Below are 23,694 nucleotides of genomic sequence, written 5' to 3' on the forward strand. Positions count from 1 at the left end.
GATCAGGCCCTGGGCTGAAGGTGGCGCTAAACCGATGAGCCACCCCGGCTGCCCAGGACTCAAACTTTAATACCTCCATATAGTAAGAGTACAATATTGTGTGTCAAACCCTTCCTGTTTATCAACTAAAACCAAATATTAAAACCTATTTTATTACCTGGCTGATAAACACAGAACTACATTTCCAAAGCTCAGAGCATTTTTACACAATTGTTTTAAACACCACCTAGACTTCACTTCCTAAAATCTTTGTTCCATCTGACAACACAAGGTAAATTGTGGCTACCATGTGACATGCTTCTCTTTTACCTGGAGCCCTGAAACGTCAAAGCCAGGACTGGGTAACGTTTTTCCCTGGATGCCATCTACCTGAGCAAACAGAATGCCTCGCTAAGATCCTTCTCCAGGGGATCCCTGGGTGGCTCGGCGGTTTGGCGCCTGCCGTTGGCCCAGGACGTGATCCTGGAGGGAGGCTCCCGGGTGGAGCCTGCTTCTCCCTCTGCCTGTGTCTCTGCCTCTCTCTATCATGAATGAATAAATAAAATCTTTTTTTTTAAAAAAAAAAAGATCCTTCTCCAAATCTGCCAAACCACAGAGGCATTCTTAAAAATAATGCATACACAGGTACGCGCAACACAAATCCCTCTCTAAAAAACGAGAGACTGCACCCACTCCACAGTAAAAACTTTCCTAACTAAATTCAGTTCTCAACAGCCAATTTTATGACATCCTGAAGGAACACGATCATGGATCCCTTCCCTAAAGAAAAGGACATAGGAAGTCACAGCCCCAAGTTAAATCTGGCTGCAACTGCAATAAGATGCCACAATGACACAGAGGCAGTTTCACCACCAGTGAACAATATTTACCTGAACCACCTGCTGCTGACATAGTTAACCCTTTCAGAGACTCCTTTGGCTCAGATTCCTTGCTCTGAGAACCTGGGCCCACATGGACTCTCCATTAGAGAGGACAGCATGGCTCACTGCTCAGGGTCCTCTCTTTCCTTCACAGCCAATTCAGGATGCAAGCCTCTCATGCTGGTTTCACAAGATCTCCCCCAACCCTCAACCCCCTGGGATCACTAGAGTCTTGGCAGGGAGCTCTTTAAAACCTAAAGTAGATGAGCCACCTACCTCATTTCCCTTTGGTCCAGGCCAAGGGATCTCTGGCTGCTAGACAATTTCTAAGTGAAATTATTCTCCTTTGTGTCTCAAGAGTCTGAAAACTTTCAATAGCCTATATTGTCCAAAGTGAATGTTAACTCTTCATTTTCTCATCTTTAACGAGTGATTTTTTTTTTAAGAATTTATTTACTTATTCATGAGAGAGGCAGAGAGAGACCCAGGCAGAGGCAGAAGTAGACTCCCTGCAGGAAGCCTGATGTGGGACTCAATCCCAGGACCCTGGGATCATGACCTGAGCCAAAGGTAAGTCTGAGCCAAAGGCCAACAAACACTCAACCACTGAGCAACCCAGGAATCCCTAATGAGTAATTCCTAAAGCAAATCACTGGGAGAGAGACCAGGGAGGGAGGAGTAACCATGGTGGCCCAGGTTGGGGTGTCAGAGCCAGAGAAGGAGGAGGGTGTTCACAAGTGGGGCAGCCAAATAAGGAGTGTCAGAGCCAGGAATGTGTAGAAGGGTTCCATGTGGTGGAGGAAGGGGTGGCAGCAGAGATTGGAGGGGGCAGGGGGTCCACGCTGGAAAAACACTGACCAAATGAACAAGTACAGTATGGATAACAAAACCCAGGTCTCTGTCTTTACCGTGGAAAGGAAGAAAACCGGAATGAACCCATTGGTGTTAAATTGAAATCAGAGGTTAATTCATAGAGTTCAATAGACACGGAGACGCGGATCTACATCTAGATACACTAAATGAGCAAATGTGTGTACACACACACACACACACTGCACACATTCACAGAGCACCTAAGAGAAATGACACTCCAGATGAGAGCACACTGCAGGCCCAGATTGTGGCATCCCAAGAGCAGCTGCCACTTAAAACCAGGCTCCCTGGAGAAGTGGGTGGTTCCAACGCTGAGGAAGAGAACAGACAAGAATAGCCTGGAGCACGGATGGACCAAGCAGCCAGGCTGGGAAGAGGACAGCGAGCGAGCAAAGAGGCCAAAGAAGCCAGCATGCATGTAGGGGTTTCACTGAAGAGATCTGGGACAAGCTAAACAACGAAATACAGCAATAAAGGGGCACCTGGCTGGTTCAGTTGGTAAAATACACGACTCATTCATGGAGTTGGGAGATCCACGGGGTGGGGGACAGATTGTATTTAAAAAAAAAAATCTTTCAATGAAGATTGGGAAAAAAATGTGTGTGTGTGTGTATAATACATATATGTGACCAATACACACACACATATACACACTTAAATTTGTAATTGGCTCCATGCCAAACACAGAGTCCGATGTGGGTTTTGAACCCACAATGGTGAGATGAAGAGTCACACGCTTAATGGACTGAGCCCCCAGGCACCCCAAAATAGTTTAAAGAATAAATGGATTATGACCCTTTGAATGAAATGAGCCCATACAGATTTTCAAAAATGAATAGTGTTTAACGAGAACTGGAAAATGGGAGATTCAGAGAACCTCTCAAACAAAACACTTCTAAATTACAAGGGATGAAAAAGAGAACTTCATACTGGAAAAGCCTGACAGACCCTCCTTAATGAGTGATTGATAAAAGGATAGCCTGAAATTGTGTACCCCTTGAAAGGACACAATGAGAAGAATCACTTTTATGCTAGTCCTACCAAAACCGCAAAACATGAATCTGATAAGGAGAAAACAACTGGAATGGAAGGTCCTTCTACAAAACAACGGGCCTGTAACCTCCAAGAATCAAGATCATGAAAGACAAAGGCTGAGGAGGACCTGCTCTGGAACAGGACAATTAAAAACGCCCAACTGGGCCCTGGATCCTCCCACTACAAACTGGAGCCTCTCTAGGGCAATGGAAACCAATCTGAGATGAGAATTTGTAAGTAGTAGTAATGGATCACTGTCAATGTCCTACTTTGCATCATTGTAAGAGAAGGTCTTTTTTTTTTTTTTTTTAAGATTTTTTTTGGAGAGGACAGCCCCAGTAGTGCAGCGGTTTAGCGCTGCCTGCAGTCCAGGGTGTGATCCTGGAGTCCCGGGATCGAGTCCCGCGTCGGGCTCCCTGCGTGGAGCCTGCTTCTCCCTCTGCCTGTGTCTCTGCCTCTCTCTCTCTCTCTCTCTCTCTCTCTCTCTCTCTCTCTCTCTCTCTCTGTCTCTAATAAATAAATAAATAAATCTTTAAAGAAAAAAAAGTTGTTTTTTTTGTTTTTGGAGAGAGAGAAGAGCATGAGCAGGGCAGGGAGCAGAGGGAGAGGGAGCAGCAGACTCCCCACTGAACAGGGGACCCAATATGGAGCTCCATCCCAGGACCCTGAGGATCATGACCTAAGCCAAAGGCAGATGCTCGACCAACTGAGCCACCCAGACCCCTGAGAATGTGCTTACTTTAAGAAAATACATAAAAATACTAATTTAATATATTTAAGAAAATATATACTAATGTGTTAAGGAGCAATGAAGTACAAGGTGGAAATTCTCAAATCATTTAGGAAGAAATTCTACTGTACTTAAATCTTGCTGTAACTTACTTCATAAAACTATTTTTTTAAGCACAGAACTCTAAACCTCCAGCCCCGCCCCCACAAAATGACCTCTTCCTCTGGCTCACCTTCTGTCAACAAATGTCACCAGAGGGAACCTCTGGGTTCATGGCTTTCTATTCCAACATGCCTCTGCAGCTACCGTGGCCGAAAGAGACTCCTTGAGCTCTCTGACATTCTTCTACATCTTTCATCAAGTGTTAAAAACTTAGTTCCTGTAAATAACCACTTTCGCAAGTAAGATCATGCAAATCTAAACTCAACTTTTATTATGAAATTTTATCCTTGACCTTGCAACTCTGTGAATCAGTCCTGTCTATGTATATAGACCACTATTTTCACCATTTACATACAGTTGGCCCTTGAACAATATGAAGGTGAGTTAGGGGTCTTGGAATCCATGTATATCTTATGACACCCCACAATTTAACTACTAATAGCATACTGTTAACCAAAAGACTTACCTATAATATAAGCAAGTGATTAACAAGTATTATGTATGCCATATGGATTACAGACTGTATTCTTATAATAAAGTAAGCTAGAGAAATGAAAATGCTATGAAGAAAATCGTAAAGGGGATGTCTGGGTGGCTCACTGGTTGAACGTCTGCCTTGGCTCAGGGTGTGATCCCGGGGTCCTGGGATTGTGTCCTGCATCACGTTCCCCTCAGGGAGCCTGCTTCCCCCTCTGCCTATGTCTCTGCAATTCTGTGTCTCTCATGAATAATTAAATCTTTAAAAGAAAAAAAAAAAGAAAGAAAGAAAAAATCTAAAGAAGAGAAAATACACACACTACTGTATTTAATGCAAAACAAAACAAACTCATGTTGAAGTGGGCCTGTGCTATTCAAACTCATGTTGTCCAAGGGTCAACTGTACTTGGAAAGTACTGCCTGAATTCTTCCCAAAGTAGTACAGGGCAGAGTGTGAGCTTAGTCGATGTGGCTTCTGACAGACTTTACAAAATTTGAGCCAAGAAAACAATCTCCACTGATGACGCCCCAAGAAAACAAAAAAGTCACAAAACAAAACACAGCGTCAATAAAGCACATGTGTGGTGGTGGTGATGGTGGGGTGGTGAGGTTCAGGAAAAGTCAGGCTGTAACATTAAAGCTCTAGAAACTACAATCTGCGAGGCGGCATTGAAAAGCCAAGAATGGGGATTGAAGAGTCAAATGAGAACAGACAGAAAATTATGGGGACTCCAACAGCCCCCCACTTCCATGGCACTGGTCACTTCAAACTCAATCCCTGAGATTAGGCTGAGAAATTGAAAGATGTCTGAAACACCGACCACAGCTCACGTCTACTCCTGAGAATAAGGTCTTCCTTTTTCCTGGAACTAGGGTTCTCCTTCCCAAGTGATGGGGAACACATTCTTACCTCGAAGGCAGAGAAAAGTCAGAAAATCTTCTGTCTTGGGCTTCCTTTTAGAGAGGTCAGAAATTTGAGTAGCTGGAGGAGGCAGCAAAGGCTCCACTATCTTCACTGGAGTTGTGCTGGGGCTGTTGGGCTGAGACTGAGCAAACTTCCTTTGTGCTTGCAGCCTGGGCCTGCAAAAGTGAAGGGAAATTAAAAATGAATGAGGCAGAGACTGGAGGATAGAGATCTACGTGCAGCAATAAAGTCAGGACAGGAAAGGGGGGAAAAAGAATAATTCAAGCAAACTCTTTCTAATTAAGGTGCTGTATCTCTCACACTCTTGTAAACCACAGGCCTACTTGCAAAGGGCAATAAATTTGGTTAAAAGGCTATATTTTACAGACATAAAAATGGGTGACACAAACGTGCCTGCAAGAGCGCAGGCCTCTGCACAAACCACATGGGGGCCTGGGCATTTCAAACACTGCATGTGGCATGTGAGGGCATGGGATTAGTGAATGGTTTCTGTAGTTTTAAATTAAGTCCAAAGTAACGACAAAAACGCAATTCATCCTGCCACATGTGGCCAGCACTATATGCTTCAACGTCATAGTGTCAAAAAGACATCCATGATCTCCCTCTTGTTGTGCCCTTACACCCAGCGCCCTCCCTGGCCTGTCTGCACATCAATGACCTGGGCGGCAACACCCCCAGAGGCAGCAGTCTCCCCACCTCCAATCTTTTCCAACCACAATCCAGCCACACAAACTCATGACGTTAATAAAAGCTTATAACGCAGGCAAAATCTATTTCCCTAGTCCATCTGAAATACAAATTCTGGATATCCTTTACCTATAGGCCAAGTCCAAACTTCTCAGTCAGGGATTCAAAAAACCAGCCTGACTCCACCTGTCAGGCCTCTTCCCCAAACCAATCCTAAAGAGACAATGATTCCTCGTTTCTCCATAGTGTCTACAAGTCACAACACATAGGTCCTTAAGCTGGGCTCTTTTATTTATAAAATCTTACATGCAAGACACTCCATCCTATCATCTGAATCCTGAGGAGTCTTGGAAACCTTTACTTTCCCCCAAACACTACAGCCACCAGTGGTTACTTTTCCTGCCTCCATGTAAGAATACTACCATATTTTTGTTTTATGTGTAACTAACCTGAAAGTTATCGTGAATGACCTCCTATCAGCTCTTTCTTCACTGTAAGGATCACAATTCACAGTGGAGTGACAGGTTCATCGGAGGGCAAGAACCTGCAGTGGTCCTGCTTAGACCATCTAGCCAGCCCTGCCCACAGAGACACTCAACAAATAGGATTTGAGGGTCAGGAAAAACAAACCTGAAGAAACCAAAAGCAGCCGGAGGACACAGGGACAGGTCTGAATCCAAATCAAAATCCACCATTGTGTGCAACTGATAATGCCCCCGCCCCCAACTGCTTGGAGTAATAAACTATAAAAATAAACCAGACAGATTAAAGCCCAAATAAGTAAAGCCCAAATAAGTCTTCCTTTAACTATAGCTGAATTAAATAAAACAGTAACCGTAGTATCTTGAACTGTTGATGACCACAATACCTTCATATGTTAAATCAACATTCTGGTATTTAACAAACCAGCAGAGTAAAATATACACACACACACAGGCACATGCACACAACATGGGTTTCTACTTTGTATAAAACTTCTTAAAAAAGATTTATTTGAGAGAGAGCACAAGCAGCGGGAGCAGCAGACTCCCCGTAGAGTGAGGAGTCCAAGGTAGGACTCCATCCCAGGACTCTGGGAAGTAACCAGAACGAAGCAGCCACGTTATGAAGCTATACACCTAAACTCAAACAACTTTAAGGAAAACTCCCAAATATTAAAACAGTTAAGAGAAAAGGGCAAACCGCTATCCCCTAGCTATGGAGAATGGAGAGTTTTGTAACCAACCTGCTATCTGCCTCTAAGAGGAGACACATGGCAAGTGGTGTACGGAGGAAGCCACTAAGTCCAGAGGAGGGACCCTCCGCGGGGAGAAACTGATCCTGGATCAGATGGGGGTGGAGCTGGGAATAAGACATCACAGTCCTGCCCCTCAAACTGTCTGTGAGGAGGATCAAAGTGGGGAGTTTGGTTATTTGGCCCCCTTTTTATTATTTATTGGTTGCAAATGGGTATTTTTAATTTTTATTTTATTTTTAAAATATTTTATTTATTCATGAGAGACACACAGAGAGAGGCAGAGACATAGGCAGAGGGAGAAGCAGGCTTCTCGCAGGGAGCCCAATGTGGAATTCGATCCCAGGACCCTGGCCCTGAGCCAAAGGCAGATGCTCAACCGCTGAGCCACCAAGGTGCCCCGCAAATGGGTTTTAGAAGAGGATGAAACTGGGAGGAAAAAAAATGGAAAAAGGGCCAAGCTATGCTCAAATTTATTATTAGATTCTACAGACACACAAGCAGTTTGTTAACTTTCTAACTGCTCATTTTCAATTTCTGTGTTCAACTCCAGCCGTGCCCGCGGCAGCAACCATCCCGGGCAGCAAGCACATCCAGAGAAGGTCCAGAGAAGGTCCGGAGAAGGGCCATGCTGCACACGACAACCGTGCCCCAGCCAGAACCCCACAACGCAATGACACCAACGTCAGGGTGGACAGTCCGCACTGAACTATCCAGCTCTTCCAGCAACGCCCCCCCCCCCCCGGGAAAAGACACACTCAGGTCATCTGATTCCACCTGAAAAGCTTTTTTATTTTTTTAAATTGGCAATTCACTATATTCACATGAAACCATCTTCATCAAAAGGGACCCGACCCTCACTGAGCATTAAAGGAACTGGACAGGGAGACCTAGCCTTTGGCTCAGGTCATGACCCTAGGGTCCTGGGATTGAGTCTCCATGTGGGGAGCCTGCTTCTGCCTCTGCCCATGTCTCTGCCTCTCTCTCTGTCTCTCATGAATAAATAAATAAAATCTTTAAAAAAAAAAAGAAAAAGAAAAAAACTGGACAGAAATGCTGCCTCAGGTGACCGGGCTGCTGTTCATTGCTTCTGAAAAGCCCACAATAGCACAAGACGCAGAAGGCAGCACAGCCCAAACAGAAGCCCAGCACGTAAACCCGGACGAGGCACACGCAGCAGAGCCGAACGGGGTAAAATTCTCTACACTTTCGGGACCTTAAAGATGAACTGTTCCCACCACTGTTCAAACAAATAGCACTTTTTGCCTGATGACTTTCTTGATGAGACCATGAAAAATAAAGCAGTTAACAGATTAAAAAATGGTAGGCAAGTAAATTAGCCCTAAGAGGACTAAGCCAAACTCCCCAGTGATTAAGTATTTGTGAGACCCAGATGAAAGCAGGGACTGAGCAATGAGGCAAACCGTATCTTTTTTTTTTTTTTTTTAAACAACAGCCAGATTATTTTGAAACTAAAAAAGTGCAGGTCTGCGGTTTGGCATCTCATCCTGCAGAGTCCCGGGAGGATGACAGAGGTGTTTGCTGGCGTGGCTGTGCTGGCCCCCCACAACAAAAGAGTTAGGTTGACACAATTTAGAGGCCAAATCCATGGGGGTAAGCATGCCCAGCTGTGCAGATAACGCTTGAGGTACAGGTGATTCATTCTAGAATGCTGCCTACAAGGAAATGAGTGCATGTTATTTTAAATCTGTAAAGATAAGAGGTGGGTGGCTCCCAGATGTGCTGAAGGTCTGGGGAGGAGGGTGCTGTGTGGAGCTGAGGGGCAGGCCACAGGGGACACCTACTACTGGCTGAAGAGGGAGGCGGAGGGACTGCACTCTACTGGTCTCTGGCAACAGCAAGCTGGTGTACCTACCAACTGAGGCATTTACTTCACCCACTCTTTTCCATCGACTGACATTTTACCCAGAACCACATGCACCGCTCCTTTCCATTCCTAGAGTGAAGATGCACGAAAATGAAAATACTGTTTGGACTCTAAAATGGTTCAGAGTCATCATGGGGGTGGAGAGAGCATGGGGTCCCTGGGGTCAAGCAGGAAACAGTCTGTGGGGCCCTGAGTTTAGTCAGGATGGCCCTACACTGCCTGCTGGTGACCCACAGAAATGCCAGCCTACAGCAAGTACAGAGGGTGTGTGTTCCTCATCCAAACCACAGAAGGATCAACTAGAGCATGATGCGCTTCCATGTTTGTTTTATTAACTAATCAAGGAAGGGAGTTTCCTTCACAGAAGGCTTCATTCTAGAACCCTGGGTACATCCTTAGGTCAAGAAAACCAATTAAATCCAACTCTCCCAGCCGGCCAAGTTACACAGATCAAACCAACTTAAACCAGTGGAGGAAGACATGAATAAAGATATTTATAGATGAATAAATACATGGTGGGTTCCATTTTATTTACGATGTTTTGTTAAAATCAAGGGTGGGGCCGTGGGGGTGAGGGAAGAGAAATATCTCAGGTCAAACCACTCAATGTGAATATGTTGTGTGTGCGCGCCAAGTAAAAGATGAAGAAACTCAAACAGCAAGTTCAGAGGATATAGTTACAGGCTGCGGCGTGTTTGGTGTTCGAGACAAATGTTAAAGCCCAAGGCTTTCATTTTTTGAAGGATCTTACAAAGATCACCCACTACACAGATCATCCAGTTGACTGGGGGAGATGACTGGGGGAGACCTGCCTAAGGCCACTCACAGCTTGGGTGGCTAGATAAACAAGACCAAAGGGCAAATGCTGGGTGCTCAGGTCAGAGTTTTCTCTGTCACACTATGCGGGGTCCAAGTGGGAGGTGAGGTTCAGTCTTGTCATAGGCAAGGCCATCTGGTATGCCTCTTCTCTAGAAGTTCCAGGGTCTGGGAGCCCCATGCCAATTCAGTCATGAAAACACTCAGCCCTGCTGGGGTAGATCCCATTTAAGCTAAAGTGTCCCAAAAGGAGGGGGAAAAATGTGCTGAGATGAAAGTCAACTTACTAATGTGATCCCTGGGTATCATTCTGTGTAGAAATAATAGAAATAAAAGCCTGAAGACAGAGGCAAATATTCCAAGGGATCTTGCTTACTTGAAACTGCTCTCAACCATCTGGAATGCTCTTCTCCTTTATCTTACCATGGGTGACTTCTTCTCATCATTCAATTATAAGAACACTCCAGGCCTGTTCCTTTTTTATGGAGGTCACTTCTTCCCTGTCTCTGCACAGAAGTCCCCATTTCAGAGGTGCCCAGGACCTACAGCTCAAGCCTGATTCCATCCCCCTGCCCTTCTGCGGGGGCCTGCAGACGACGTTCTACTGCGGTCTCCCCTGCATACAGGGGTCACCAGGTACAGAAGACAAGCCCTCCATCAACGCTGGGAGGGCACAGCAATCTTGCTGTGCTGCTGTACCACTGATTAACACTCACCATCCATTCGTGAGGAATCACACAGTTAAACACACCAATGTTTTCTGAGCAGACTGAATGCTATCCAGAGGTGCCAGGGAGAGAGCTGGGTGGACCTGAAAGAGACCCAACAGGAATGGGAGAGGAAGAGGCATGTGGTTTTGCCCCCGGGAAAGTTACTGGCCATTCCTCTGTAAGTCTACTCAACGGTCAACCAGCATTCTGTTTTCATTACGAATCCATTTCATAGCAATCTACACACATCTACCACATAGTCACCATTTCTACCATTTCCAGGTAATACTTAGGTAAAAATGCACTGAGCCACTTGCCCACCATCAATATCATCAAATAAAAGCCAAGTGAGGTCTGGGTTCTAGCTCTCGACCACCAGGCCACACAAGATGCCACCCCACCACAAGGCATGATGCCCTTGTGGTCAATGTGTCACACAACTGCCCATGGGCCACAATCCACTGAACACAGAGGATGGTCTTGCCACAGCCCAGAGACTGGGTGAACTGCAGAATCCAGCTGCATAAGCTCCCAGGGGAAGGCCCATCCTCCTCCATCTCCCTTCCACTCCCTGAGCTACACAAAAGGTGGAATTATTTTTCTCCGGAGCCTGCTCTCATTTGGGGTTTAGATGTCATGGCTAGCAGCCAAAAGAATATTTTGCTTGATCACTTAAAATTTTGCCCAAATAAATCTTCAAGTATGTTTCCTATTTACGTTAAACCTAAAAAATAATACAGTACCTTTCAAAGAACAAAGATACACACCAAAAGACTTGTACTGTTTTTAAAGTTAAATAAATTGCAAGACACCACCTGTAAAGAAATTCCACTGATGAGCCAACTAGGTTCTTTTTTTTTTTCTTTTAAGATTTTTGTTTATTCATCTGAGAGAGAGAGAGAGCACCAGCGGAGGGGAGGGGCAGGGGAAGCAGCAGACTCCACACTGAGCAGGAAGCCTGACACAGGGCTCAATCCCAGGACCCTGAGATCATGACCTGAGCTGAAGGCAGATGCTTAACCATCTGAGCCACCCAGGAGCCCCAGAGCCAACTAAGTTCTAAACCAAGTATTTTTTGTTTTGTAATAACCTCCCTGTGCCCCCTCCTGCCCTCCTCTGAGCGTGCATTCGTATGCTTCCCAGGTAGCCTGCCGTTGTCAAGAAGACTCACAAGAGGGTGGCACTGGTAGTCCTGGTTTCCTCTGGCGTTATCTACAGGATAGAGTTAACCAGTTTACTGCTATCTGTGCATTCAATCTCCAGGGCAGCCCCTAAATATAGCACAACAGCAATTTCTAGGTTAATTAAATTCCATTTCCATCCAGGATTTCTGATAGTTTACAAACCCAAAGAGGACACAGTGCGTGTGTACAGTTTGGCTGGAGAAGGCAGTAGAGCAAGGGCACAAGGCAATTTAAAGAAATGCCCAGCAGGTCCCGTGTGTGTGTGTGTGTGGGGGGGGGGGGGGGGTCCCTGCCAAAACACCATTTTATTAACTCAATTTTCCAATATTAAAAACGTAAACTGGTAAATCCAATTACTTAGATTACATCTCAATCCTAAACAAAGAGCGAGGAATGAGTGGGAGGGGAGGGTCTGTCCGTTCAAAAAAAAAAAAAAAAAAGACGTTATGTATGGCAAATGCAAAATGACCAGCATGGCTGCACTCTTTGGCGGGTGTGGGAAAAGGGCCTGAAGCTCTGCCAACTTGCTGAAAGACCTATTCAAAAAAAAAAAAAAAAAAAAAAAATTTCCTGCGTTTCCATCCCCAAAATAATTACCCGCTCTATTCTACCCCCAGACACACACACACACTACAAATCTGGCAGCTACTCAAAGAAGTAAGAAGTGTATGTGTGTGCACGGGTGCATGTGTGTGCTGGAGATTGTGGGGGGTCGCGCAGGGAATATCCCCCGCCCAGGGCAAGCTGCCCACCAAATTCAAATGCAAGTGCAGTTGTGGGCAAACCACACAGGAGGGCTGTAAACATCCTGTATAGTAAAGAGAAAATAAACACATCCTCAAGTGAACCCAGAGGCTTGCAGAGACCAACTCCCCCCAAACTGCAGGAGAAGCACTGCCAATGACAATGCCCTTGTCCTGCCCTTCTCTGCTCCCCTCCCACCCTGCTCCACCCTTCCCATCAGCATTCCTTTTACCAGGTTGTGAGGACATCACAAAACAAAAAAGGGAGGTCAGCTGGCTCCCAGAGAAGAAGAGTTGCACTACTGAGAGAATGCTCATTTATGTGGTTCCTGGAGCTCTTGCCGTCCTAGTTCACAGGTTTCTTGCTTTACTCATCAACCAATGGTAGAGTTTGTTTATGCTGCAAACCACAGGACAGGAAACATCCATAGCATTTGTCTTAATTAAGTTACATAGTCAGCTATTTAGAATCAAGTTTGGGATCAAACAGATTGACCTAAAGGAACTGCTGTCCACTGAAACCGCTCATCAAACCTGGCCTGGTCAGAGTGGTACAAAGGAAAGAACAGGGGTATGGAAACCCGGGCTTTAGTTCAACTAAGTTGTGATCTAGTGCAAGTTGGCCTTCTATTTACTCATGGTGGGAGGGGGCGGGGGGGGGGGGGCACAGCAATACACTACTATGAAAAGGAGATTACTGAGGTCCCTTCTAGCTCCATCTTATCTGACTTCATCTATAAAACTTGAATACAGGGGGTGCCTGGGTGGTTCAGTTGTTTAAGCATCTGCCTTTGGCTCAGTTCATGATCCTGCACTCCGGTCCTGGAATAGAGTCCTAAGTCAGGCTCCCTGTTCAGTGGGGAGTCTGCTTCCACCTCTCCCTCTGCCCCTCACCCACTCATGCACGCTCTCTCTCTCTCATTCAAATAAAATATCATCTTTTTAAAAATAAAACTAAACTTGAATACAGTAATTGCTATAATAAATTCTCTTAAATCCATGACTTCATTATTCTACATGAGCAATACCAATCTTTTTCCCTGTGCCCAGTGGCAAGTTAGAACCTCAATCTTCCAGATGCTTCTGTTGCTAGGCTGAAGATTCCTAGTACCAAGTCTCTAACTACAGGTTGTCGTGAAAAACAGCAAACAGGATAACTTTTTGATTCTGAGACAAAAATCCTGCCTAGCACCACATCAGGAGGTAGGAGTAGAAAAATTTAAAAAATAACCATTTTTAAATGGCACAATTCCAAAAGTTGTTCTACAATTCCTTTGTACTCTCTGACATTCTCCTTAAGATTTAATCTTTCCGATTACGAATAAATCCCTCATTTAGGGTAATGTACCAACTTCCTTCAGAACCCAGACGTCTCCAGAAATCGCAACATAACGCAAACATATTTGTTCATCAAGCCCCCTACCCATTGTAACATGGGTCTAACGAGGAGGCAGCCTGACTGCTCATGAACACCACACACTCCCTCAGAACACAGGCTCTAGAAAACAGAAGAGAAAGAGGTGTTGGGATTCCTGGGGGTCTCAGTCAGTTAAGTGTCTGACTCGATCTCAGCTTATGTCTTGATCTGAGGGTAATGAGTTCAAGACTTGCTCTGGGCTCTGTGCTGATCATGGAGCTTACTTCAAAAAAAAAAAAAGTGGGCCTCTGCTTTCTTTTACTCAGAGGAAAGGGCTAGGGAAAAGGAAGGAGACTATCAAAATGTAGTAACAGCACTAAACACCAATACACTAATGCAGCACAGCATCTTCCTAAGAAAAACAGTATTTGGGTGCATAAATCTCAGGTTGGATGGGGACATCCCACACATGGCATGCAGGGTAACATGCAGTAATGCTTTGATTCAATTAGTTAAAAATTATGCAATTATGCTTTTAAAAAAAATCTTCTGTGGCACCCTGAAATGTCAAAGAACCAAGGACAGCCTGGAAATCATGACTCTTGTCATGATCAAGGAAATATTTGACACTGACTTCTTTTGTGCTCTAGAAAGCAACCATGTCAAATTTGAGAGGGATCATCATTAATCAACAATTAAAGCAGCAACAAAGCCCTTTTGTTCTGTCACTCACAAATGTCACATGTGTTGTGGTTTACCACCTATGGAAGACTGCCTGTTCCCGCCACGCCAGGCACCATAACCCTCTTTTTAACATGGACCCAGACTCAAATTCAGGATCCAAGAGCTGCAAATGCTCTTTCTCGACAGTTTCAGGGCAACGCTGAGCAAAATCTCTATATGACAACAGAAGCAAAAAAAAAAAAAAGGGTAAGAGCCCTAGGATACCACATGGAAGTTAGGAATCTATCCAGGACCTGGCCAAAGAAATTCCTAATACATTATGGTAGTTACAAGGTGTGAACAAATTATCTAAAGTACACTCAGTTTTAAAAGCCTCAAAGAGCCAGTTAAAATGTTAATCTGCCTTTCCACTCTGTCTGGAGGTGGCATTGCTGATTTTGTTTTTAAGACATTTCAACAAGAATCCAGGCATTTTCTCAATTTTAGGTTACTGATACCCAATTACAAATGGCCAGAAATTTCCCCTGAATCCTGGTTAAGGTAATGATTGGGGAGGGATAGTGAATCACTCTGTGAGGCAAAAATCATGTCTTACTTTCTCCCTTCCTTCAAGGAAAAACATACCAAGAAATGACATCTTACAATGCTTCACGGCTCAGTCATTAAAAAAACAAAATCCAGGGGAATCCTTCTAAGGGTATAACTAGAGTTAATCCTGTAGGAACTTCCCACCAGAAACACAGTTTAAAATATATATATATATACACACACACACACATATATATATGTATATGTATGTATGTATGACAGAAAGAGCACAAGTAGGGGGAGCAGCAGGCAGAGGGAGAGGAAGAAACAGGCTTCTCATGAAGTGGAGAGCTGGATGTGGGGCTCAATCCCAGGACTCTGAATCATGACCTGAACTGAAGGCAGACGCTGAACCAACTGAGCCACCCAAGTATCCCCAGAAACATTCTTGATGGGAGTCATGTGATGGTAAGATTTCAAACTCTACCAGCATGTGATACAACAAGGCACAAAGGCAGTGCTCAGAATGCCCAACTAGTCCTGGGACGATCCAGGGTAGCCTTCGGCTTCTCATATCCTCTGCCTTTCAGACAGTAAGCCAGCTAACACAGATCTTGCTTTATTTCCCGGTAACAAATAGAGAAGGGATCCTGTACAATTTCCCCGCCCAGTGGAAAGCCCATGAAGTAGCTGACAAGCACCAAGAGATGGCAGTAGAGAGTCTTCAGATGTTTGAGCTGGGAACCTCTCTGCAAAGAAGGGGTTCTGATTTTCATGGATTTATGACAAGCCCTGACACGAACCAATTTTTAGGACCTGAGCTAATGATGGAGCTAATGATGTTTGCTAAGAAACCAGTACTAAGTAGCTGGATGAACACTACCAATGCTAGCTCTTTACAACTCAAGTTCCTTGCTTATACGGAAAATACACAGAAAACTCACAATCTGGCATATTATATAGGTAGTAAAAATCTGCCAGGGCTAGAAATCCTCAGTAGTGTCTTCAGAAACACGCACTTCCCCACAAAGTGATACTTAGCACCAAGAAAAGACAAAGCAAAACTAATGGACCATGGTCCTAAATGTTTCCTTCCCTAAGGAGCCCAAAATATTCACATCTTGGGCTCTGACAAATATTCACACAGTAGGGCGAAACATAACCATGTGCAATTTTTGAAGTATGGGGTGTCCCTAAAGCCCTCACCAACGAAAATGCCGAGTGAAGTCTGTTCTGTAATAAAAGGATTCACTACAGGTCACACCTTCTCTCTTCTTGAACATTTATAAAAGAGGTCGAGGCTCTTATGACAAATGCCTAAAGATGAGGAACCATGATGATAATTAAAGAATCTGCTAGTGGCTAATGAACATTAGAACAGCAAGCATCCCCCCCTTTTTATTGTTTGTGCTTTGTGATCCTATAGTCATGGCACGCAATCTGGACACTGGCAAACAGGAGCTTATGTGGAATCCCAGACTCGGCCACTCATCTCAGGCTCCGAAGTACCAAGCTGGCATCAAGCTGCCATGATGAATCTAGGAAGATATGTCAGTGGCACAGAAATCTACATAAAACAACCAAGTGTGTCAATCCAAAGAAGGCAAAAGACCGTGGATGGACAAACGGATAAAGAAAACACGGTGATATATGGAATGGAACATTATTCAGCTATAAAAAAGAATGAAATCTTGCCATTTGCAACAACATGGATGGAGCTAGAGATAACACTAAGCGAAATAAGTCCATGAGAGAAAGACAAATACTGTATGATTTCACTCATATTTGGAAGAAACAAAACAATCATGGGGGGGGAGGCAAAACAAGAAACAGACTCTTCTTATTAAAAAGATTGAGAGCAAGGGGGGGAGGAGGAGGGGCAGAGAGAGAGAGAATCTCTAGCAAACTCCCTACTCAGCATGAGCAGGGCCATGGGTCTGATTCCAGAACCCTGAGATCATGACCTGAGCCAAAATCAACCAACTAAGGCTCCCGGGCATCCCAAGAAACAGACACTTAACAGTAGAGAACAAAGGGTGGGTGGGTGGGTGGGTGTGTGTGTGTGTGAAATCAGTGATTGGGATGAAGGAATGCGCTTGCTGTGGTGAGCACTGGGTGATGTAAGGAAGTGTTGAATCAGTAAAATTGTATTGTATACCTAAAATTAATGCTGTGTGTTGACTATACTGGAATTTTTAAAAATTAAAAAAAATTTTTAAAAACTCAAAAACACAAAAAAGGCAAAGAGCGTCAAAGCCAAGGACATCACTTCCTAACAATGCCTAGAATATCATCCAAGCAATGCTGAAGCTCTACCTATATTCAAGGCCATACAGGGCAACTCTCGGTCAGGCCAGGAAGCAGAAACATCTTTCCAAATGGCATTTGCTGACTCAAACCAAACTAAGTGGCCTCTAAAACCAGTCAAGGGGAATGAGGTGCACTCATCACGTCTTATAACCCACTGACGATACTCTACCTCATTAAGTTTTCAATAACCATCCGTGACCTCAGGTCAGATGTCTCTCCAGTATAAATGTCCTCCAAGCTCCTCCCCTGTGGCCACCTAGCAGGTCCCATCTGCTTCTGCAGGTATGAACCATGGGGGACTTTACCTGATGCTATGACCGTGGTGAGTGGAAAGAGGTCCCACCTGTGGATGGCAGCAAACAACCAGTGGACGGTGACCAGATGGTATATACATGTCCACCATAACTGTGCACAGCTAAAATGAATCTTCAGAAGGGTCTGCTGAGAAGGTCTTCTGACCAGACCTCACTTACATCACCAAATGAAGTTTCTCCAGGAGAGGAATGTCATTCAGACCCACAGGGGAGCACATCAAACATGTTTATCTCTCTTACAGCCACTTAACCAACAAACCCCTGCTATTACTAGGATGAGTGACTTATCACTCCTTTCCAGAGATCTCGTGTGTGGGTTTGCTGGGATATTGCAAAAATAGCTCGGTGGACTTTTCCATGATCTGAGCAAAGCCTACAGCAGAACACTCCAGGCAATGAGACTGGAAGTGCACAGAAACCCCAACAAGCCCTCCCCTTCACCCATGCTGTTGCCTGTAGCCAACACACAAGTCGGCTTCCCTCTGAGTATCTCAAGTCCCTGACAATTTCCGACCCCCATTCAATTCCAGGAAACAAGCGGAAGTCCAACCTCTTAGAGGAGACTCAAGATGTAAACACCAGACTGCAGGCACCACTTCACCAAACCCGGAGGCCTGAAAGACTTCCTGTTCCATTAAACCCTCCGCTAATCCCAAAAGCTCCAGCCCCTTCTCCTAGTCTGCCAGCAGGAAGTGATCAAGCCCTGGAGTCTTCGGCCCTCGCACAGCTTCTCCCTACCAGAGGGGGCCCGCAGCCAGACACCGGGCACTAGGCTTCAGGATGTCCAGGTTCCCTGCATTTCCCCTGTAGGACAAGGCCAAAGAGAGGGAAGGAGGATCAAGAGCCACAGAATAGGGGGGAATCCAAAGGCTCTACAAGATCTAATAGAATGCGAAAACAATGAGGGAGGGAGCAAACCTCCAAGAAGGGTCCGGATCAGAGATGTCTATGAGCCAGAAGTTTAAAAGTGACCAACCTCCAAAAATCTTATTTTTTTAAAGATTTTATTTATTCATTCGCAAGACAAAGAGACAGAAGCAGAGACATAGGCAGAGGGAGAAGCAGGCTCCCTGTGGGGAGCCTGATGCAGGACTCCCCCAGGACCATGCCCTGAGCCTAAGGCAGACGCTCAACCACTGAGCCACCCAGGTGTCCCTCTTATTATTTTTTTTTAACCCACACTCTCAGTCCTAGCTTCCACGCTAAAAATAATTTTTGCCATGGGTCATGTAAACGCATTGTTTGTCCTGGGTCCGTTCTCTCGCCCTGCCCTGCCTAAGTGACTGCAGTTGAGTGGGCGAAGCACTCTGTAAAGGGAACTTTCTCCATGGTTCTTTTCAGACAATGCTACACCCATACTGCACCTCCGCCACAAGGCAGGGAATAGGGAGAGTCAGGGACACTGTAAGGAAGGATAGGGACAGGGGACACACCATGCAGGAGGGGGTGGCACAGTGCAGGGAAACGGTCCCATCTTCTCGAATGTTAAGAAACAACAGTACATGCTTGGAATCCTGAAAATGAACGCCATCCTCCTCTCCCCTGCAATCCACTGATTACCGCAGAGAAGCAGAAGCTAAGTAAGCGTGCCGCTTCCTCACAGCTGGCTTCAGCAAAATGCTATGCCAGCAAACAGAGCAAATCAGAGTCGTGTTCGTCAAGACGTGGGCAGCAGGCACCGAGGCCCAAGGGGTGCAGAGCCACTCACTTTATAATGAGTCTCTTCAGCTCCCCAGGCCAAAGCATGCCCTCATGGTCTCCCTTTGATCAAAGACGCATCCATCTTTAACTGTGTCAATACACTGCCAAACACCACACTCCCGGCCCTACATCAGCCCCCGGAAAGGGGGCTGGGGCTCCACCTCCAGCAATTTGTCAATGAGCCTGGTCTGAGCACATTTCCAGCTGGACACATATGCCTTCCTGGCCCCCACCCCCGACCCCCATCCATCCAAACTATCCTCTGAGAGCAGCTCTAACTAATATCACACCCAGAAAAGGACCCAAGACCCTGGCCCTAACCGCTTTACGAGACAGCAGGTATTCACTTTCCCAGCCGCTTCTTTCGTCCGTTCCCTCCCAAGATTGCCTCTCTCTGGCCTACTTTACACAATTCCAGGTATCCCAGATATCACCTAGTGCTTCCTGAAATGGGATATTTTGTCGGAGGGGTGCGGTACAGTAGTCCAGTGTCACAGGGTTTGGTTTTGCTTCTTTCAAAATAAGTGTTTTCTCTTTTTGGGTCCTACCCTTTTAAAAAGCAGAACAGGTGATACAAATTGGTCCCGCAAACTAACCGGGCTGCATCACGGGAGGCCACCCGGTGCCACCAGGAAAGTTAGGGCTTCTTGTCCTTGGCTACCGCAGTCTCTCAGCTCCAGGATTCTAAAGACAGCAACAAATTTAAAGCTAGGACTCACAAAAATGAAACACGACTCAGTGGCAGCATTGATAAGCAATGAAGCTGTAAATGAGCTCAGATTAGCCACGTTGTCCTCATATGGCTTCCTCTCAGAGAAAGGAGGCGGGGAGGACAAGCTGGGTAACTAATCAGTCCAAGGGAGGACCCCCCCAACTATATCCGCATGCGCGCGCGCGCGCACACACACACACACACACACACACACACACACACACACAAGCACAAGTGTGTGTGTGCATTGGAAAAGGAAACTGTGGTAAAGAGAGATTCCATGGCATGACAGGGCTGGACAGCAAGAAATGGAACAAATGAAGGAGACAAGCATGGCCTTCCAGGTCCGAGTGTGAGGGCTGGTCTACCCACAGCAGGACAATGTCATATGCTGCCCGCCTGAGCTCCACCAGGGAGTCAGTCGGCCGGCCGGCACTTTGCTAACTAACTCCCTGCCAGCCCCTGAAACAGCTGCCCTCTGAGATAGAAATAGGTTTGGAAATGCACTCACTCACCACAAAAGAACTTTCCAGGAAGAAAGGTACAATTTATTCCTTCCTGGCCTCCTCTCCTGAAAGCAAACAACAAAGACAATCTCACACCCCTGAGCTTCCATGCTGATTAGCTCAACAATAAACCCATAAACCCGCCTCCACTGGAGAAGAGGGGTGTGGCTCCCCTGGGGGACCCAGAGCTGCTGGACCTGGCAGGCCCAACCTTAAAGCCAAGGCTGAAGAAGAAAGCACACCACACCAGAGGAGGTACCAGGGGCCTAGGGAGGAGGCCGGCTGGCAGAGCCCTGGTCTCCTGAGAACTACCTCATTTCAAACGAATGCGAAAACACAGAATATAAACATCAGACAGGAAAAACGGACACTGAGAAAGACCTAAGTGCCGGCCAGGCCATGGAGAAAAGAACCCGGGGGACTGGTGGTGGGAACATAAATTGGTGCAGCTGTTGTGGGAGCTGGGAGCTTCCTCAAAAAATTAAAACAAGAGCTACCATACCATCGAGCAATTCCACTTCAGCTATATATTGAAGGAGATGAAAAGACTATCCCAAGGACACGCCTGCAATCTCATGTTCACGGCAGCATTATCTACAATGAGAGCCAAGCCACAGAAAGGAGCTAAGAGACCGCCAAGTCCGAAGGTATAAAGAACACGCGGTACGTTGATTATACAATGGAATATTGTTCGGCCATAAAAAAGGAAGAAATCCTGCTGTGGAGGACGTGGATAATCCTTGAGGAATTATAAGTGAGGTAAATCACAGAAAAAGAAAGCGTGATTTCACTTATATGTGGAATCTAAGAAAACTCAAAGTCCTAGAACAGAGCAAAATGGTGGTTGTGTGCATGCATGCCCGAGTGAGTGTGAGCGCACAAGTGTACAAGTGTGTGAGTGTAGGGGGGTGGACAAGGTACAAATTTGCAGTAGATGAGCAAATTCCGGGGTATAATGTACAGCATGGGGTCTATGGCTATTTCTGTTTTGTTTACTTAAAAGGCACCAAGTGAAAACCTTAAAATCATTCACCACCATCCCCACCACACATAGGGAACTATGTGAGCTGATGGGTGTGTTAATTAGCCTTATTACAGCAATCATCTCACCATATGTACGTACAACAAATCATGAGGTCGTATGCCTTAAACGTTACACGATATTCTATGTCAATACAGCTAAAGCTGTGGGGGAGACACACACATCATCCAGGAAATCTAAAACGAGCCAGAATTCAAGATTCTACTTGGTGGTAACAAAAAGCATCTGCTATTAAAAACAAATGTAGGGGGCGGGCCTCAGTGGGTTAAGTGTCCGACTTGATTTTAGCTCAGGTCATGATCTCTGGGTCGTGAGATTGAGCCCCAACATTGGGCCCCGAGCTGGAAGTGGAGTCGGCTTGCAATTTTCTCTCCCTCTGTACCCCCGCCATCGCTAAAATAATCTTTAAAAATAAACAATAACAAAAAAATAAATCCAGATCTATTTATGAAGTAGGAAGTAAAAATTTCATGAATTAAGACGATCCACAAGAATTTAAAGAAATGTCCCAGCACAGGAAGACTCCTTCTAGGTCCTAGACAGAAAAAAAGCTGAAAAATCCTATTCTAGAGACGCCTGCGTGGTTCAGTGGTTGAGCCTCTGGCCTTGGGCTCAGGTGTGATTTTGGGATCGAATCTCGCATTGGGCTTACCACAAGGACCCTGCTTCTCCCTCTGCCTTTCTCTGTGTGTCTCACGAATAAATCAATCAATCTTAAAAAAAAAAAAAAAAAACCCTATTCTAACGTTAAGCATCTTCTCATCCCTCCCCTCTCTCCGTTACCTCCCCCATGAGACCTGAGACATGAGACATGAGGGAAACAGTGCCTCAAAAAAGATTATCTGATGACCTGAGCAGCATTAGGCTACTACTGAAAACTATCAGAACACGACGCCATTCTACCAAAATACTGCCACGAACACTGCATGGAATTCACACAATGGAATTCTCAGTGACTTGGATAAATGAATGGGTTTCCTGTCATAGGACACCCTGCCGGGGGAGGGGTTAGCAATTGTTGCCATGGCAATGGTAAACCAATACATTCCCATCCACTCCTAACAGAGGTTCAAATAAACACAGATGAGAGCTGACCCTATCTGCCCTTGCGAGAATCTGTGAAAATCTCTCTCCCCGGCATCTCTTAAGGGAATGGGCTCCATCAGCATCCCTGTGCAACACTCTCTGGGAGAAACCACCACCCCTTTAAAAACCCCATAGGCAAAAAATACAACAAATTCCTTTTTATAAAATAAGCCACTGAGAAGATGTTGATCAGTATACACAATTGCCCTTCACAGCAAGCATGACTAGAAGCATGAATTCTGTGCACTGAGGTACAGCCAGAGTGTTATTCAGTGGCCTCTCTCCTTTTCTTGGGCTAAAATGCCACCTGATTTGTAAAACATGGAAGCTGTTAGGCACAGAGAGAAAGGTGGAGACAGACTTACAGAGGTAGGTGTTTTATGGGTGGATTCCCCTGCTGGTTGGAAATTAAATCTGGTGCAAGGTGAACCGTGTGAAGTCAAGGAAGGAATGAGGGGTGCACTAGGACACATGTACATACATATCCTCACCTCCATTCCACCTCTGCTCCACACACCTCCCTTCCACACCCACAGACACAGGCACACTCTGGAAAGGACTATGGGAAAAACTCTCAGGCCTAGAAGAATCCTAAAACTGGGGATGTGATGGATATCGCATTGTCTGGCTGTCAGCCCGAATGCCGTCCGTGAATACTAAGTAGAAAGCGAAGAAGTAGTAACTTGCACGTAGCACTGTTTCCACATTTGCTTCCCTGTGGCCCAGAGGTAGTGGAAATCATCCCAGACCTATACTGTGCCAATGATGTGGGTGCAGTTAGTTGTGAGTGCATCTACCTGGCCAAATGGAGCATCACCTACTAGAACCTACGTGTGAGCTGGGAACCATCTTATAGATAGGAAATTCAGGCCACACTATGACACTTCTTTGCAAAGGTAATCAAAGATTAAATCACATTGTCTGCATCAATGAGTTGGTTGCAGCAGGAAAATCCTTGCACACTCAGATGGCATGTGCTTAGGTCGGGTGTACAACACACAAGAGAAGATCTGAAGTGAAATTACACGAGAGAAGGGGGGAGAGGCATGCAGCCAGTGACTGATCTATAAATAATATCAAATAAACCGCAAGGGAAGGAAAGACATTATTACTCTTATGTTTCTGCACAA

The 23,694-nt window shown here is 45.5% G+C and overlaps 1 protein-coding gene across 3 annotated transcripts in view; it reads right to left on the reverse strand.

Annotated features, from left to right (window-relative positions):
* Positions 1–23,694, reverse strand: part of JARID2 (jumonji and AT-rich interaction domain containing 2) — a 260,567-nt gene that overhangs the window by 60,617 nt on the left and 176,256 nt on the right. For all 3 annotated transcript variants that reach the window (XM_055322925.1, XM_055322923.1, XM_055322924.1), the window contains one exon: positions 5,048–5,217. Coding sequence is in view for 1 of the 3 variants with exons in the window: in XM_055322923.1 (XP_055178898.1) it covers positions 5,048–5,217 (170 nt within the window). In the remaining 2 variants the exon portion in view is untranslated. The remainder of the gene's footprint in view (positions 1–5,047; positions 5,218–23,694) is intronic.

Source organism: Nyctereutes procyonoides, unplaced genomic scaffold (genome assembly GCF_905146905.1).
Source record: "Nyctereutes procyonoides isolate TBG_1078 unplaced genomic scaffold, NYPRO_anot_genome, whole genome shotgun sequence".
Classification (NCBI taxonomy): Eukaryota; Metazoa; Chordata; class Mammalia; order Carnivora; family Canidae; genus Nyctereutes; species Nyctereutes procyonoides.